Source organism: Pseudogymnoascus destructans, assembly GCF_001641265.1.
Source record: "Pseudogymnoascus destructans isolate 20631-21 unplaced genomic scaffold scaffold_2, whole genome shotgun sequence".
Taxonomy (NCBI): domain Eukaryota; kingdom Fungi; phylum Ascomycota; class Leotiomycetes; order Thelebolales; family Thelebolaceae; genus Pseudogymnoascus; species Pseudogymnoascus destructans.
Genome location: NW_020167521.1, coordinates 442,931 through 462,309, shown reverse-complemented (window position 1 = coordinate 462,309; position 19,379 = coordinate 442,931). Strand labels below are relative to the sequence as shown.

The window sequence follows — 19,379 nt, the reverse complement described above, 5'->3', positions numbered from 1 at the left end:
GCTACAGCAAAGAACGCCCATGAGTAAGGGTCCGTTGGGTCTCCCAATATAGGCCCTGCGACAGGCCTCCAGTATGGCTTGAATGGTGTCCGCGACATGGCCTGACAGGGCGACGTGCAACGTTTAAATAGCCATAAAGTGTTAACTGATTTTTTGATCCATTTTAGGGTCTATGTAGTAAATATATGGATGCTCTAAGCATGATGGAGATAAGTTTGCTTTGCCTCCTTTCTTCCATAGCGAAACCAGGCCCAAGGCACCCAAAAACAAATTTCCAAGACCGCCCCCCATTCTATATCCATAGCGGGTTTACAACACAAGTGAACGTGACGTGGCCCGTCGAATTTACAATATACTGTATATTTATCCAATCCATATGTACTCTCCGAACTACTTCGACGCCGTAATAACGTGCTTCCCATATTCAAGTTGCACCGTAACGTGGCCATCCTTATACTTCGGGTTAAATGCCCTCCTTCCCACCGCATACACCAGCTTTGAATTTACAGCCACCATCACCTTTTCACTGGTCACCGGCACCGACACAGTCCCCTTCGTGCCCTTCGGCACCGTAACCGTAATCTGGAACTGCGTACTCGCATTCTCCGCCGTCCAATCCACCATCAACGGCCCATGCGGCGTGTCCACCTGTCCCTTCGCCCACGTAATCCCACCAACAAGCATCGGCTTGACAGTCCACTCCGCGAACGCAGGCGCCGTCGGCATAATCCCCAACACGTAGTTAGACATCAGAGGCACGATGCCTGTGCTCCAGCCGTGTGTCGCGCTCGTGAACCCCGCCTCGTACATCGAGCCATCGGTGCCGATGCCCTCCCAGAACGTGCTCTTTGGGTCGTGCGTCGCCATCCACCCGTACAGGCGCTTAATCTCTTCGATGGCCGAGTCGCCTGCTCCGGAGGCAAAACGCGCTTGTAGCTCGAAGTATGAGATGAATGCGTACACGCGCTTGGAAAAACCGCCGCCGATGACATCCGAGTCGAAGAAGGGGTTGCCGTAGGGGAGGGCGAGGGAGGCCCAGTACTTGAGGGCCGAGGCTGATCGAGTGCTGTCGGCGATTCCATTCAGGACTGCGAGGCCGTTACCATCTTGGCCGTGATTGGTTGTTTTGGAGGAGTCGAAATAGGCGCCTACGCTGGCGTCCCAGAGGTGGACGTTGATCGCGTCGGAGACGGTTTGGGCACGCTCCGCCCAGCGCTTGGCGTCATCGGGGTGGTTATAAAAGGTTGCGATGCTGGCGGCATTTCTGAGTGCTTGGACGTAGAGTGCGTTGTAGTACGTGATCAAGCCATGGCGATTGAGAAAGGCATAGTCTCCATATGGCGAGTCATCTGGTTTGTTGATGAGGCCTGTAGCGCTGTCTGTCATGGAAGGGTAGAAGTTGTCTAGCACCTTTGTAATTGTTGGATAGTATTTTGCTGCGTAAGCATCGCTCGATGTGTATACAATCAGATCGTAGGTACAGGTCACCCAGTGGAGGGGGTAATCCAACAGTTGAAGCTGGTAGTTGTTGATGGATGCTGGAGGGATCCAGCCGTCGCTCCTTTGGTGATCCGCCAAATCTGCCAAGACGTTCTCAGCTGCAATGCTAAAGTTATGTGTGAGATACAACGTTCTGGCGGCGACAGCTAAATCTCCAACATAGGGGTCACGGTCACGCTTGGCCCCGTCGAAAAGCACTTCCTTGCCAACAAGGGTGGGACTCCCAGCATTCCTCGGCTCTGTGTCTTCAAGTCGGAATGTATCAGTGCACAGGTCGTTAGTATAAACCGCGGCGTACCAAAACTCGTTCAGCGCAGCATCCGAGCACTCAAAATTGCCCGAGTAAGTGTCTTCCGTCCCTAGATACGCTGAGAATGCAAGCGAGATTGAATCGATAGACACGGATCCAGAAGCTTGGGTATTTGGAGCATCGGCTGCAAGCGCGTCAAGGTAGATTTTGACATATCTGAAGCCGTGCAAGCCATCAGCGCATACCTTCGTGCCATCCTCACACCCGTGATTGTCGGTCCAGGTATATGGATCAGACTTGACAGCAATCTGGTCCGATCCAGGTGTAATGGTATCCCCCTACAAAGTCAGTACAGCATGCTTCAAATTGGGCCTCCAAACTAACATTGTTCGACCGCGAAAAATCGCTCAGGTCCGTCAAGTACTGTGTTGTCTCCGAAAATGCCAATCGTATGCCGGGGTTATTGGTTGACGCGCCAGCAAAGTTGATAGAGAGCTTTCCAACAACCACTTTCCCAAAGTCAAGAACAACCGCAGGGGCCACTTGCCCAGGAACTATACCAGGCCAGACTTCTGCAATCCTCGTGTATTCTCCCTGGCCAGTCGCCTGAGCCTGAGTTACGGTAATACGGATCCCTTCCGCATTAACGGGCTCAGCGAATGGGACCTGGATCAAGACTACGGCGTTGTCGCTGACAGTGGCAACTGCCCCCCATGAGCCACCCTGAAGAGCCTCTACTGTAAATTTCACCGGAACGCCGTCCAAGCTTGACAGAATTGTTATGCCGGATAGAGTAGTCGCAGTTGGTATTGTCAGTGTTAAGATATCAGAATAAGCACTGACTGTGTCGTCGTTCCAGAAGGTCGCCCCGTTTCCATCAATAGCATTGCTAGGAGTATACGTCCGCGGCTGGCCGTTATTTGTGTTTTCCGGGCGAAAGCTTGAAGCGTCTGCTGTCGTGCCCTTCGGCCACGAAGGGGGAGCTACTGGGGCAGCTCTCTTCAGCGTTGTCACATCACCGCCACTGGTGAGCAAGGCACTTGGGTTGGTAACATCGCCAACAGTGCGGCCTTCTAGGATCGCTAAAGGTAAAACAGTGAGGCTCTGAGGTGATATGATATATTGGGCCCACGAAGGCGACTGCTGTCCTTGGATATACGGTACGGCGTTGATCAGCAAAAGGAGAGCAAGAGCCCACCAGCGTCGGAGAGCAATTTGCACCATCGCTTTTCGAAATGGCCTGTGGCTATGGTTTTCAACTCTCGTTGCGGGATCCTCTCCCTTTATCACCTGGTATCCCACAGGTGTTGTTCACATGAGATTTTAAATCCATGTCACAAACCTCGGGTTATTTTAGCGCGATATAAGCTACAAGACGCGCCGGCGCGCCCACGGCCCACTCCACGGCGGTCACAAAGGCGGGCTTACTCGGCGTTATTGACAGCATTGAGAGGCTGCATGGTTTGTGAAATTGCGGTGTCAGGAACACTTTCGTGCAAGCTGCCAAGGATAACGTTGAGCTCCTTCCAAAGTAAGATTACCGTAAGCGCGATCCGGTCCTTCAAGCTTCAAATGCTTGGGGTGGCTCGGTCTATGACTTCGCGACGGCGCATACTTCAACGGCACAGAGTTGCGGGGAACCTTGGATGACACTGTCTCGTCGCCTATAGAAGCATCGGCGGTACGTACTAGCAAATAGCTTGGCTCCGTTGTGGAGGATTGACATGTCTTGGAAGCCCTGTCCCGCTGTTAACGATCTCGAGATATTAGGTCAGCAACGAGTACGAATGGACAGAATGACTCCAGAGATAGAAGAGTACCCGTAATACCCATAATACATATGAGTTGGCAGTAGCACAGACGTATATACAGGAAAGAATTTACCGTGGTGAAAGAAGTACAGGTTCCATAATTCTGAGGCAGCTGGCCGCTTCCGAGACAAGTATTACAGGTCATCAAGATCAACTCTTTCAAAAGTGGACTGTGGCTGATAATAAATTCCACGTGATAGATAGCACTCAGATCATCTGTCTGTTCCGAAAAGGAAAATAGGGCGGGTTTCAGGTGTTCTTATGACAATAAGACTCAACCTAGGTACTAGGTTGAGTCCGCCCTATTTTCCTTTTCGGAACAGACAGATGATCTGAGTGCTATCTATCACGTGGAATTTATTATCAGCCACAGTCCACTTTTGAAAGAGTTGATCTTGATGACCTGTAATACTTGTCTCGGAAGCGGCCAGCTGCCTCAGAATTATGGAACCTGTACTTCTTTCACCACGGTAAATTCTTTCCTGTATATACGTCTGTGCTACTGCCAACTCATATGTATTATGGGTATTACGGGTACTCTTCTATCTCTGGAGTCATTCTGTCCATTCGTACTCGTTGCTGACCTAATACTAGGTTGAGTCTTATTGTCATAAGAACACCTAGGTAGGCTTGAAACCCCTTGGAGACAGAAGTCCCTTGCTTCGAGTTGATCTGAGGAACTCTGGAGGTTCTGGGTATTGAGCCCGCACGACGTGGTTGAGTGAACTCGACTAGCCAGCACCTCCACACGTAGAGATTCCGTAGAGCAGCTCTCTTGCCTCAATCAATTAATCAACATCACATACATCAATACACTGTCATGATCACATATCAAAATTCCGAAGTGTTGGACTTTGCCATACGCACGCACTGCCTCACAACTGTATAACATCGGACTACAGCATCGTCTCGTTAGAGGCAAGGATTTTGTAAACATACAGTGTGTATTTATCCCGCCATCCTTGTTCATCGATGGCGAAGTCAGCTTCGACCTTAATTAAGACTCGCTTTGCGCATTCATCCGTTACATAAGCTTTCTTTAGTCTTTCTTCCAACTCCGAGTCCTCCACAGTGGCAATCGTGGCTAGCAACTCGTTATATTGCATTCCTACATCTGTTTTCTTTAATATGACTCTAGACTCTAGGTCTTTCTTCTTTTAGGCCAATGTAGTCGGTCTGTCTACTAAGAGCATCGGCTCTTGCATTCTTAGAGCCCTTGCGATATGTAATCGTGAAGTTGTAGGCTACGAGTGTCTCTGCCTATTGGACTTGTCTACGGTTTAAAATCTTGGTTGTGGTGAAGTATATGAGATTCTTATGATCCGTCTATACCTATATAGGGTAGGTCGATCCTTCAAGATATACTCGCCATTACTTAAAGGCAACGACAATGGCTATTAGTTCCTTGTCATGAATGTCATAGTTAAGCTCTATATGTGACAGTTTTCTAGAGTAATATGCGACTAGGTTGAGCTTTCTGTCTTTGTCTAGTTGACTTAGACATGCTCTAATCGCGAAATCAGAGGAGTCCGTCTTAAGGATAATCTTCTTTGTAGGGTCGAATGTAGCCTAAGAAGGCTTGTACTTCTTTAACTATGGTTGGTGTTAGCTATTCTAACCTGCCATGACCTTTGCTTAGTCTATCTTTATGCTATGCGTTCTGATGATGTAACCTAAGAATTCAACTTGATTCTTATAGAATTCGCATTTCTCTAGCTTAAGGAGTAGGTTATATTCCTTCAACTTTTGTACTACCTTTTTAACGTGGTTTATATGTTCTGTTAGGTCTTTAGAGTTGAGACTAAATGTCGTCTAAGTAGACAATGATGAATACGTCTAGGTATTCATAGAGGGCTTATTCATGAGCCTCTACATAGATGCTAGTGTGTTTGTTAGTCTAAAAGGCATAACTAAATATTCAAATAAACCATAGTAGGTGCAGAATGCTGTTTTCCACTCATCTCCCTTCTTTATTCAGATTAAGTTATAGGCGCCTCTTAGGTCTAGTTTTGTGAATATCTTAGCTCCTTAAAACTGGTCATGTAATTCGTTTATCAAGGGTAAGGCATATCTGTCCTTAATGGTGATGTTGTTCGTACCCTGATAATCTAAGCTGTTTGCCATCCTTTCATCTGCTGTTCCCTTCTTTTAGTTGCTTGTAGTTTTGCACCATGGGTCTAGGTTTGTTGTAGTTGAAGCACAGCCGTTCCTTAAGTTGTCGCTCCTTGTTAGAGTCATGGGGGTTGCTAGCAGGCTTGAAAGTGGCATTGAGTTCCATAGGATCCGACTAACAGTTATCCTATAGGTGGTTATCTTGTTTGCAGCCTTTGTTTCCTTAGTACTTACAGCTCTTCTTTAGGCTATAATAGTTTCTTTGCTCCTTCTAGAACTCATACAACAAGTTGTCAATCCAGATCGTATGTTCAATTAACGAAATCATATCTGTTAGTTGCATTTTCATCTATGCGAGCTCTATGTAGACGTGACTCTTTAGTCCATGGCGATGGTGGCTAATAGGCGCGCTTGTGTCCCACTTAGTCTAGGTCCCATATCTTTAGAACTCTGTGGCATATGTGAGGGTGCTCCCTGTCTGTCTTAGGGTGTACATATGGTCTTCTATGGTCTTGACCTCGTTAATGTCGCTAAACATATAGCAGATTTCCTTGCAAAATCCTTTCTAGCTGCTAAACATAGCCTACGTGGTGGCCATGACTCCGTTGGTGTTTTCGTGTAGGAAGTAGTGTCATACTGACATTCGTTGCACTCAGTTTGCTATCAAACTCAAGAGCAAACTTAGAAATCTCCTCCTCAAACCTACAAGTCACCATACATATCTTGGCTTATCACACCAACAACAGAAGCAATACTACTCAACGATTGCTGCAAACTCTTTTACTACATCTGTTTATGCTACATACATCACGGCATATCATTTGAACACTCATTGAACAAGTTATTAAGAAAATCTCCTTCTTAAGGGGGTGGGCCAATACTACCACATGGCATATCTCTACCAACTAGAGGCCTAGGAACATGAACGATAGCTCTAGAAGCTTCTACAACCCTCTATGATTCATTACACGTCATCGCTCCTTAGTTACCCACAAGATTGGTTAAGTTATGACATAATTTATCTATAGGTACTCTGACCTTGGACCTCCTTTTCACTTCCTATAGGCTAGGAACCCAAGAGATGGTTCTATGGGATTCTCTTACGTTCACTACATGATTAGCAAGCTAGTTGTGGGTCGCACTTGATTTCTAATACATTTACCAAGCCTGGTTAGTCATGGAAAGTCATGGAAAATGAGAGAACTACACTCCTTTAGCATAAATAGGATTGCCCTTTCCTTAAGAAAGGGCAAGCAGGCAATACAGTAAATCGACTATCACATACTTCCACGTCTTTTCCAAGCTTCCAAGCATTCATCTTGTTACTCCTTGTTTCTGAAAAGTCAGTGAGGTGTTAACCTCTGACTTACCCCTGAGTTCCCAGACTCAACATTTGTTGCAACTTGTCTGAACCACTTCACTACATCACACACCTGATTGCTGTGTTGTGGAATAGTCTAAGCTACAACCCTTTGGCTCTGTTTCCTAAGACAGTGTGTTGTCTTAGTAAAATCATCCCTTCCTTGGGTGGCTAGATTCTCACATCTGGTGCACCCACCATTACACTCACCTTCCTTCTTTCTTCTTCTTCTTCTTCTCTTTAGATTCAATCTAGATTACTTTTCCTGGACTGGCATCATGACCTCTATGACCATCGTAACAGTAGGTGAACTAGCAACACCCAGAAACACCTTGACATTAGGATTCTTAGACACCATATTAGCCTAGTTGCCCTAGGTGTTGAAGTTGAAGTTATTCTGCGTCTTAGCGCCAACAACAAAGGATTAGAGACCACAGTAATTGTTGTCAAATTGGATCTAGATAGCGCCAAAGAAGATGGTTCCATTAAGCATAGGGTCGTCTGCTGCAATAGGGTATGGGCATTGTGGCGCAGCAGTTAAAAGCCATTTCTTGCCTGTTGAAGTGGAATTTTGATCCATTAGGCTGCGGAGCTAGTTTGCAAAGGGTGGCATATTGGATGCGACTGTCTCGAAGTCGAAGTCTAATCCATCTATGGTGGCTCCTCCAAATGTATTAGTAGAGAATATAGTTTGATGAGTTAAGGTGTAAAGGCGTAGGGCCCAGGGTGTCACAGGAGTTTAGGGAACCAGGTCAGGAGGCAGGAAGTAAGGGTTATATTGGTGTGAAGCACAATAGGTCTACGCTGATACAGCGACTATTGACTGGAGGCCTCACTCCGAGCCTCCATCCCCTTATATACAGGAACCCGTAGGCCCTAATTTACCGAGCCCGCCAGGTCCACTGTAAGAGCGTGGCACCTCACGTGCCCTCACGTGAGGGCCGCCTTACAATTACCTCCCCCTTCTAGGGAATTGCCCCCAATTCCAGGCATAGAGATCAGGGCTGATTGCGCCCTTGTTTGGGCTTGTTTGGCTTGTTTGCTCGCGCGTAGGGTGGGTTGTTGTTATCGAACTCGCGCCTGTCAGGGGGGTCCCGTGACCCCCCTTGTTGTTGTGCCGCGGCCACCCCCAGTTGTTGTGGGCGTCGCGCTTAACTCCCACTTCCTACCCAACTTCCTACTTTCCTCACACAACCTCACACCAAGTGCCCGTTCTTCTGGGTTCTTGGCTTCTTCCTTTTGATCCTCTTCCAAGGTTTGCTTCAAGGCTTACTCCCTCTTCGCAAGGTATTTACCTCCCTTCCGTCCTTCGTCTTCAGGGACTGATCTGTGGATTAGTTCCGTCAATCATGGCTCCATGCAAGCAGCCCAAGAAGACAGTGGCGCCTGTCGCCACCCCTCTCAAGCGCTCTTCCGCCCAGATGTCTGGGTCTCCCGAGTTGGAGTCACCTGCCACCCCTACTCCCTTCGGTCCTGCTTCCGTTGCGTCCACCTCTCGCCCTCGCACCGTGCGTCCCTACCGATCACCTTCAGTTGAGGACGCTCCAGAGGAGGAGGAGGTCGCTGCTCAGTTGGCCGCCAAGGAGATGCGTACGGCGCTGGGGTGGAAGCTTTCTGCGCGCCGCCCAGTTCCAGAGTCTGTTGGTCCCCTTCGTGCAGGCTCCCGCGACTGCTGCGTCAAGTGTTTGGTCACCTATTACAACTATCCTGGACAGATCTGCTGGGTCCCTGTTGGCTTGGACAAGTGCGGCGACTGTCTCCAAGGAAACCACCGCTGCGTTCCGGTAGGCCTCCTTTTCCTTCTTAGTGGGATATGCTGACAAGCAGGCAGGTCGGTCCTGATCAGAAGGATGCCCTCACTGCCCTGCAGCTCAAGGCTGATGCCTATTTGAACTGTTGCGCTGGTGATGAGGACACTGGGCTGGAAGATGATTCGGTCGCCACCCGTGAGGCTCTGGCCTCCCTCCTCTTTGCCCAACGCAAGTTCACTACCGCTGATAAGGGCAAGGAGCCTCGCACCCCGAAGGTCAAGAATAAGGGTAAGAGAGCTGCTACATCCTTCCACAAGGAACCTGTTGTGCCTCTCCCTGAGTCTGGGGGCCCCGTCGTCCGCAACCTCAACGACCCACGCCAAGCCCTTCTTCACCACACTGAGACCCTTGCTGAGCTGGATCAGGCCAAGACCAAGGCTCTCAAGGCTGCTGCTGCTACGTTCCACGCTGCTACTGATGCAGCTCTAGACGCCTACCAGGTTGGCCTCAACGCCCACGTCGCCGCCCTGAAGTTTGTCGTAGGTTTGTGATTCCCATCCTTCCTGGACGTTTTGCTGACCCTGTGGGTAGCTCGAGTGAGGCCTGTCCTGCCCTCCACGCCCTTGTCGGTAGGACCTATTTTCCTGCCTACGCCTGCGGATCACGATCGTGCTCTTTTTGAGCATTTGTTTGTGCGTCCAGACCAGTGGCGCTTCAATCCACGCCCTGCCCCCGTCGTCGCCCCCTTGTCTGACGCGCGCATTTCTTCTGGGTCTGTGAGCCCTTCTCCTTCGGAACTTGACGCGTTGTTTTTTCCCTTAGTTCAGGACAATACACTACATTGCCTTCTGCGTCTGTTCCTTGTGATATGCCTTGATTAACGGTAGTCCTACGTCAAGCTTTGGAACCCACTGATCGTCAGCTGCAGTGTAGCCTGCCCACCTAATCAGGTATTCCTCTCGGATTCCTCTACCCCTCCGCACAGTCCTGTGGTCTAGGACTGCCTCGACCTTGTATTCTTCTTCCCCATCCACGATCTCTGGATCTGGTGGAGGATCAGCCTTCTCGACGCCTTCCCGGTACCTCTCGAGTAGGGAGAGTGGGAGCCTCAGCTGATACGCCTGCTTCCCGATCCTCTGTAGAATCTTGTACAGTCCCAGCCACCGGTGGCCGAGCTTCTTGCTTGGTTGGGTGGTCCTGATATTCTTGGCTGATAGCCACACCTTTTCTCCTACCATGTACTGCATTGGCTTGTGCAGCTTGTTGTAGCCTCTTATTTGGGCTTCCTTCGTCTGCTTCCATGCTTCCTCGAGCTCCTTCCTGAGTTCGAGGATTACTTTTACTCGGTCTTTTGCAACTGGCACCTCCCTTCTTGAGGGGTCCTCGATCCCTTGCCATAGGTTGATATTGATACCGTACCGGGCTTGGTTGGGCGACATCTGGATGGAGTCGTGGAAGGCGTTATTGTAGGTGAGCTCCGCAAAGTGAAGGAGCTCCACCCAATTGTCCTGGTGCTGGTTACAGTGGATCCATAGGTAAGCCTCAATATTCTGGTTCTGCCTTTCGGTCTGGCCGTCGGATTGAGGGTCGAAGGCTGTAGACAGGTTACGCCGTACTTTGAGGTGGAAACAGAAAGCCGACCAGAAGTGGCACGTGAACACGCTGCCCCTGTCCGTTATGATCTCGGCCGGTATTCCAAAGTCCTTAACCCAGTACACAAGGAAAAGGCGCGACAGCTCTGGGGCTGTAATGGCCTTTCTACACGGTATATACTTGGATACCTTGGTGTAGCGGTCTACTATAACCAGAATTGAGTCTGAGGCCTTGGCTTGGCCTGTCTCTATGCTTGGGGGTAGGTCTGTGATGAAGTCCATACTTATGGATTCAAAAGGCTTTGAGAGCATCTTCAATGCCTGCATTTCGCCGTATGGCCTGTGCCGTATGGGCTTGATACGTTGGCAACAATCGCAGCCCCGTACGTACTCTCTGGTCTCCTGGTCTAAGCCAGGCCAGTAGTATTTGCATCGGATCAACTCTTGGGTCTTCTTGTACCCAAAGTGTCCAGCTAAGGGGTCGTCATGACAAATCTTGAAGATTTCCATACGTACTGCCTGATTAGGAGGCACGTAGGCCGCTCCCTTGAAGCGTAGGATGCCTGCATCGTCTACTCTCCAGCCTGAAGAGCACTTCGCTCGCGCCGACCCCACGTCCTTGGCCCTGTGAACAGCAAGCTCGTCAGCCGCCTGAAGGGTTTTGATCAAGTCCGCCAAGGGTTCGGTCGTGGCGCTATAGGCGCTCTCTCCCTGAGCCATAGCTGCTACCATGACTCGAGGGACAACGAGACCTGGACTCTTGGTGTCCTTATTCCAGTCTTCGCCCGATGTGACGCCTACTTCTTGTAGGTCAGCCACTACCCGCCTGATCTGCGGGGCTTCTCCTGCCTGTATGGCTTTCTGGAGCTTGCTCTGAAGGGTAGGCAACATAACGTTTTGGCTACCCTTCTCTTCCTCGTAGTCTGGTATTTTCGACGGCCCGTCTGTGGGATTCGTCTTTCCAGCCCGATAGGATATGTGGAAATCGTAGGCTGACAACGCCTGCGCCCACCGCGCTTGCCTCCTTGTGAGGGTGGTGGTTTCCATAAAATATTTCAGGTTGTTGTGGTCCGTCAGGACCTCAACTGGGTGTTGGCTACCCTCTAGGTAATGCCTCCACTGTTCGAAGGATCTCACGATCGCCAGGAGCTCCTGGTCATGGACCTCGTAGTTCAATTCGGCCGGTTCCAGCTTCTTGCTGTAGAATGTGACTGGGTGCCATACGCCCTTTCCTTCGAGCTGGTCTACAAACTGGGACAGGTTTCCAGCAAGGCCAAAGCCAGAGGAGTCCGTCTCCAGCCTGATTCTGCGGCTTGGATCAAAGTGGACCAGCGTTGGGGCTGTAGTGAAGGCTTCCTTCAAGCGGTCGAACGCGCCCTGCTGTTCTACGCCCCAGACAAAGGGTCCTGTTGGCCTGCCTTGGCCCCCTTCATGAGGCCAGTCAATGGGGCCACAACAGAGGAGTATTGCTCAATAAAGTGCCGGTAGAAGTTGGCGAAGCCGAGGAATACCTGGACCTCTCGGTGGGTCCTTGGTATAGGCCACTCAGCTATCGCAGCAACCCGGTCGCTCTCCATGGCAACCCCTTCTGTTGTGACGATATTACCTTCTTGGTATTGAACTCGCACTTCGAGAGCTTCACGTATAGGTTTGCCTCACGTAGGCGTCCTAACACCTCCCGTACGTGGTTGGTGTGATCCTCCTCTCTCTGAGAGTAAATAAGGATATCGTCTAGGTATACGACACATATAGTGTCTACGAGCCCTTTAAGAGTCTTGTTCATATAGGCTTGGAACTTGGCAGGCGCGTTGGCCAAGCCAAAAGGCATCACTTTGTACTCAAAGTGTCCGTAGCGAGTACGGAAGGCAGTCTTCCACTCGTCGCCTGGGCGAATACGGATCCTATGGTAGGCATACCGGATGTCGAGCTTGGTGAAGCTCCTCGCTCCCTGGAGTCTATCTAGGGTCTCCGTGATCAATGGCAATGGGTGTCTATTCTTCACTGTGATGTTATTCAGACCCCTGTAGTCTACGCAAAGGCGTAGGCTGCCGTCCTTCTTCTGGACAAACAGAATAGGCACACCTGCTGGGCTCACGCTCCGTTGGATCCAGCCCTTCGTCTCGCTCGATTGGAGGTATTCGCGGAGCGTGGCCAGTTCCATCTCGGAAAGGTTGTATACTGGACCGTAGGGTAGTTCCTGGGTTCCAGTATCGATACCATGGGTCTTCCTACCTAGTTCGGGTAGGTCTTCTGCCCGCTCCTCGGAGAAGACATCAGCGTACTCCTCGTACTCTCTTGGGCACTGGGTGGACGATGCTTCTTCTGAGGTCAGGGCCAGGACAAAGGTGGCGTCGCCTTCATCTAGGCCCTCTATATCCGCAACTACTGCCTTCGCTATATCGAAGGGGTGGCGCCAGATCTGGGTACGCCAATCAATCTGGGGGTTGACCTGTACAATCCAGTCCATTCCAAGGATAATATCCACCCCTGGGGTGTCCATGGAAAGGAGCGTCTGGTTGATGGTCGACTCCCTTCGAAAGTGGTCCTGGGCCCTAACTTTTGTGGTTGCTGTCCCGTATATGACGACTTCTTTGCCGTCGACAGCCTTCACTCGGGGTGGGCCTTTGTCTCGGCACTCGAGGCTACGTCCTTCGCAAAAAGAGGGTGGATCATCGATGCGTCTGACCCTGAATCGAGGAGGGCCTTGGCCTTGTGCCAGGTCGGCCCTACCTGTAGCTCCACGTCGATTTCCATCCTTTTTCTAGGCGTAAGTCGTGGAGCTCCAGCTGGGAGTCACTCCTCCTTCTGGATATCCAGTTTCCTCACCCCAAGGCCTGTATATTGGCCCTGGCTATGGCATTCCTTCGCGAAATGGCCTGCCTTGCCACAGTTGTAGCAGCTCCCGCTTGGAGCTGGCCTTGGGCCCCTGCTCTGGGTAGGTGTCTGCCATCTTGTTGTAGGCTGGTCTAGATTCCGGCGTCTGTTCCAGGGAAGGGTTCTCTCTCCTGGGGTGGTGGACCGAGATCCCCGGGTGCTGCTGAAACTGCCCCTTCGGTTCGGGAAGTTGCCCCGAGGGGAGCTTCTTCCCTCCTTAGGCTTGTCTGAGGTAGGAGCCTTCTCTGTGACCCAACGGTTGGTCATTTCCAGCATCGCTAGGATATTGACGACAGCCTCCCTGTGGGTGGAGGAATGCTCGGCGTACCCTCCCTCAAGGAGCCACTGCCTCATATCTGGGTGGATCTTCATCAGGAGGTGGGTGGTCCTTTGGGACTCGGTATATGGTTCCATTTCCCGTTCCAATTCCTCAAGGTACGTGACGAACTTACGGATACCCTGTCCCTTGCGCTGGTGGGCACCGTTATACTTAAGGGCCGCAATACGCTGTCGGTTGGCTGGGTCAACGTGGAGGTCGCGGAGGAACTCCTCGAACCCAGCGATATCCAAGGGGTCTGCGAAGCCCTCATCCTGGGAGGCGCAGCGGTTGTCCCATTCCTTCATAGGGTCGCCCTTGAGGTATTGAGCTGCGAAGGCCACCTTGGATTGTTCGGTCGGAAACATCCTAGGCTGGTACCGGAAGGAGGCGCGGATTGAGGCCATGAATTCGTTGAGCTCCCTAGCTGACTCGCCCTTGTAGACCTTGGGGTCCTTGACCCTTCCGAAGAGTCTGTGGGCTGGCGTCGTCTCTGTCGACAGAGTAGATGCTGTTTCCTGGGCTTCCTCGTCCGGAGGATTCTCCCACTCTTCCTCGCTGTCCTGGTGTCGCCTCTTCCGGCTTTCCTCTCGTATCCGGGCCTGCCTTTCCGCAGAGCCTCACTTCTTTGGGGTAGGCGCTATAGTCTTCACCGTGCGACTGTCGGAATACTTGGAGGGCCTCTTCCATGGTGTTGAAGTAGGCCTTTTCCTCATCTATTCGTCTCCGGAGGCTAGCCAGCTTCGAGGCCATCTCCTCTCTTGGGCTGTCAGCTTCCTGTGCTATAGGCCTCGGGGCAGGTTCTGTTGGTTCCGTCGAGGTGTTACGGCTACAGTAACATGATGTCATGGTTACAGGGCCAGGGCCTAGTAACGTGACGTGTGAGTCACAGTGGGAAGCGGGGTAGGCTGCCATGTGACGGGGCTAATGGATAGTTGCAGAAACTAGTGGATATTGGATAGTTGAGCTATCCATGAACTATCCTGAATATCTAGCTATCCGCCAACTATCCAGATTACCCATGAGGCACGATGCCACTATATAAGTAGATAGTATTTCCTTAGATAGGAGCTTCGTGCTCAACTCAATATAGTATTCTTTACAATACTGTAACGTGTTACTTGGAAAGCCTTTGTGTCTAATCCCCTGCCTCCTCTGTCAAGTCAACCTTACGCAAGAAACCTCTGTGTCGTTTAGAAGTCAGCGTTACACGAGGGTGTCGCTCCTCTGGAGGTCGCCCGGGTAATCCTCTTTTCCTGGCTTGCCATCCTAATCTGGTAGGCTGAATATAGGTTGAGTCAATAGAATTGTAAAGGCGTAGGGCCCAGGGTGTCACGGGAGTTCAGGGAACCAGGTCAGGAGGCAGGAAGTAAGGGTTATATTGGTGTGAAGCACAATAGGTCTACGCTGATACAGCGACTATTGACTGGAGGCCTCACTCCGAGCCTCCAGCCCCTTATATACAGGAACCCGTAGGCCCTAATTTACCGAGCCCGCCAGGTCCACTGTAAGAGCGTGGCACCTCACGTGCCCTCACGTGAGGGCCGCCTTACAAAGGCGTACTTTAGTTGAGAGCAGTAGAAAACGTTTGACTCTGAGATTGCACTGCAGTTATCTCCCGCGTTTGCGAGATTAAGTGATAAATCCGCAAGTGTTGTTAAGAATGCAAGTGGAATGATCTAATGCAAGGTAATGTCAACCACTGGACATATGATTACCACACGTTAACATACATTAATACCAGTGTCTACTTATTATTAGTTTCTGTTGGCTTGAATGAATAGAGGCTTTAAAGACTTACTTGCGCAGTAATACAATAGCTGCTGTTGAGCTAATGGACCAGTTCCCTAACTGTGGGAATTCTGCCCTATAGTAGAGACATCAAATTAATTTATATACTGAACATTTTGCAAAAGAATGCTGTACCCCAATACACAGTGACGTTAGAAGCTGTAATAATGTATGGTTATGCTCGCGCTACATCCCACTGAGCCAAAAAAGACTACAGTATTCCAGCTCGCCCAGAATATGCGTAACACACTTTATATACCACATGTACTATAACAGCGGCAAGCTAAGGCGGGTATTTGCTAATGGCATCGAGGCGGCCAGGCCCGCCAAGGAGGTGTAACGCTGACTTCTAAACGATAGAAGACACAGAGGTTTCTTGCGTAAGGTTGACTTGACAGAGGAGGCAGGGGATTAGACACAAAGGCTTTCCAAGTAACATGTTACAGTATTGTAAAAAATACTACATTGAGTTGAGCACGAAGCTCCTATCTAAGGAAATACTATCTACTTATATAGTGGTGTCATGCCAAAGGGATATCCATGGATAACATGGATAACATAATATCCATGATATCCAATGTTATCCATCACCTGATATTCTGTGGATCCCCGTGGATAACATGGATAACATAATATCCATGATATCCAATGTTATCCATCACATGACATTCCATGGGTCCCTGTGGATAACATGGATAACATAATATCCATGATATCCAATGTTATCCATCATGTGAGGTTGCAGCTGTAAGCGCTAGCCATAGCACTAGCACTTAGCTGTAACAGGAGGCCAAAGCAGTGATTGCGAGCATGTTGAAAGGAATGTAATCTTAAGGTATGCACACCAAGGATAGAATATGGATGGAACTGTGGCGGACGGATCGCGATGAGACATTGAGGGACTATATACAGGCTTCACTTCATGGAATCAAATCGAAAACGCCAAAATTTAGGTAACTAATCGCATGGCTACAAATCATACATGAGCATGTCTCGTATTGTTCTCTTTTCCCTTCATCCGCTCAACTGCAACGTTCATGTTTATCTGCTATTTCCCCTCGTGCTGTATGTAGTCTTCACTCTTAGATAGCATCATGTGTCCATGTCAAGCACATCGCCAGTATGGTATTTCTGCAGAAACCGTTGACAGGTACCACAAATTACAAGTAAAACAAGTAATAAGGTTTGCGATCCCCCAATGTCATGACACTCCTTCGATATTTGTGTCATGACCCTTCGATTCACTTTAGTCTCTAGTACTTATTTCACTATGTCATTCACTTCACCTGCTTCGCTCACTTCGCTCACTTCGCTTCACTTGCTGACCTAGATCAGCCCAAATGTTGACTACTGGCTTAGGCTCGCTTCACTAGGGCTCGGTTAATTAGTGCCTTCGCTTATTTGGCACTAGGGATTTTTACTGTTATATAAGCACTTATTGCTCATGTCTCTTATTGATCTTTAGCTAGCAAATTATACACTACTTGGCCTTCTTGCAATTCCTCCTGCTTTGACTTACTTTGCATTCCCTTACTTCAAGTCGAACCACTTGGCCAACCTGTTTGTCTCACCACTTGACCCCTGTGGTATAAAGTATATGCTTTGGAGCCTGAACTACTATACCTTGTCCTACTGCTTCGAGTATCGAAGCCTTCACATTATACTTCAGATACTTCTGCAGACTCGAAGGTCAGCCTCGGTTCGAACTGTCCTTACACCCAAGGGGTTAAAGTGGGGTATGGAATGGTTGTGGTAGTGCCGGCATGTTGACGCGACAGGCCTGGACGTTTAGACATCCAAATTGTTGCTAGGTCCCAACCTCCGCTGAACTTGCGACATGGAGTTTCGCGGAGATCGAATCGAGAAGGTGTTGATAAAGGAAGTGTTAGATTAGGGCAAGGAATCCGTCCCATAGCGCTTAGACGGGCCTATGGTGTTGTATAATTATCTGTGCGTTGGGATACCCTGCCAATTTGGGTGGGTTTCCCCAACTAAGCAGAAGTATCGCTTTGGGATGCAGAGAGTAGACAGTTGGAATTAGGGGCTTCCACAGGTAACACAGTCGTGATCGTGGAGTATACAGGACAATTGAATTAATTAACTATCTATCTACTGGGCCTACGTACTATTTGTAGACCGGCTCCTGAAGCTAGCTCATGCCTGAGGCCTGGTTGAGCTGGGCGATCCGCCCATCTCAAACGCCTAGCTAGGCAGCTTCAGAGCTGTCGCTGATCCTTATGCCAAAGCTGGTGCTAATCCTACGCCTCCGTAGTTTCTACGAGGCTGATGCCGATCCTACGCCCAGCTTTGCCTGGCAACAGTCTGCCCTGTACAGTCATGACGCGTTAAGTCGATACTCGATTCACGTTAAGTCGATACGTTTTGCTGGCCTCAACCCCCCTGTCCACTACCAAAATACGTTCGATATCTCGATATTTACGCTATCTCGATGGTATTTACGGGACCCGAGCTATCGACTTAACGGATTATGACTGTATATGCATGCCAGCCCTACGCCACCTACGTGGTGGCTTAGTGGTCCGATTAGGGGCCGGTATTACAATATGGGGCAAAAGATCTATATACCCTGCACCACCCCTGTAAATACCTATACGGCAAAAGAATAGAATACCCTGAACTTACCCATGTAAAGAACAGAATATGGTGTGGTGCTATTTGTAGGATGGTAATTTCGTAGAAGTGGGTAATCGTATGTAATTTGTGTGGTGTTCTCCAATCACCTAAAATTATCACTTTGGCACAGCCACACCACCACTTTCCTGTCGCTCACACCACCTACCCCATATCGTCGTTGCAAACTCAATAGCGACAACGATAATAGCTCTATCGATGAGCCTTTAGCAGACTCACCGCCCTCATTGTGGCAGGCCTACGAGGGCCAAGATTTCGAAGAACCAACGGTCGACAGCATGTCAGCTCTTGCTGAGCTCTCCGTTACAGAAGATGGCGCCGAGTTCCTGGATTTAGACGCTGTTATCCGGGCTTTAGACGACTGGGCCGTCAAGGACAAGTTCTGCTTCTGGACGAAGAAGCGCGACGTTAATGGAGCCACAAGCAATTTGGCCGGCTGGCTAGCTGGAATTATCACGGAAACTGCAGCCAATTACATATCGTAGAATAGGGCCCCACGGGTATTCTATTTTTTACGCAAAGGTCAGGGTATTCTGTTCTTTACATGGGTAAGTTCAGGGTATGCTATTCTTTTGCCGATATCTATATACCCAACGCTGACTATCAATAGATTCTGCCGCATTTAGTCAGCATCGCTAGCCCCATGCCTCACTGTAGCCAACCATGTTTCCCGCCTATAACACAGGTCCCACGGCGGAGGCCAAAGAAGAGGTTCCAGAAGGAGGACCCACGGAGGAGAGTTGGCAGGGGAGAGGGAGCTTCTGGTGGCGGTGTTCTACTTGTGGGGAGCAGGGCCACAATATGAGAACCTGCTGGTGCCCGCATGAGTAGGGCGCTTTCACGAGTATGGTAGGAGCATAGTCAGTGGAGCAGCGGTGTCAAATGGGACATCAGGGTCAATAGAGTCACGAAGGAAGCCGAAGGCGTCAGCAGGGTATATAAATCTTTTATTAAAGCTCAGGGTATATGAATCTTTACAGGGGTGGTGCACGGTATATAGATCTTTGCCCTATATTGTAATACCGGCCCTAATCGGACCACTAAGCCACCACGTAGGTGGCGTAGGACTGGCATGCATATACAGGGCAGACTATTGCCAGGCAAAGCTGGGCGTAGGATCGGCATAAGCCTCGTAGAACTACGGAGGCGTAGGATAAGCACCAGCTTCATAGAAGCTGGGCATAAGGATCAGCGCCAGTTCTGATCATCATCGCGTGCCAATAAGGTTCGGCGTGATACCGAACCAGGACAGGGACCCCCCTGTCCTGGTTCCAGGGTCACGCCCTCGTATAGGTAAATGCTCAAACGCCCCGAATAAGTGTGAATAGGATCCTGCGCTGTAACCTTACGGAGCCCCCAAGCTTAAGGTC

The 19,379-nt window shown here is 49.8% G+C and overlaps 2 protein-coding genes across 2 annotated transcripts; one reads left to right on the top strand and one right to left on the bottom strand.

Moving 5' to 3' along the window:
* Positions 1-390: 390 nt before the first annotated feature.
* Positions 391-2,974, bottom strand: VC83_00790 (uncharacterized protein; the record flags this gene model as incomplete). Its single annotated transcript, XM_024464477.1, has 2 exons — positions 391-2,088; positions 2,135-2,974. The coding sequence occupies 2 exons, from the start codon at positions 2,972-2,974 to the stop codon at positions 391-393; spliced, it is 2,538 nt and encodes an 845-aa protein (XP_024327596.1).
* Positions 2,975-17,194: 14,220 nt separating this feature from the next.
* On the top strand, positions 17,195-19,199 carry VC83_00789 (uncharacterized protein; the record flags this gene model as incomplete). The annotated part of the gene is made up of 3 exons (XM_024464476.1): positions 17,195-17,241; positions 18,185-18,557; positions 18,620-19,199. 2 exons carry the CDS (start codon positions 17,195-17,197, stop codon positions 18,492-18,494), a joined length of 357 nt encoding a protein of 118 aa, XP_024327892.1. The 3' UTR covers positions 18,495-18,557; positions 18,620-19,199.
* Positions 19,200-19,379: the final 180 nt, after the last annotated feature.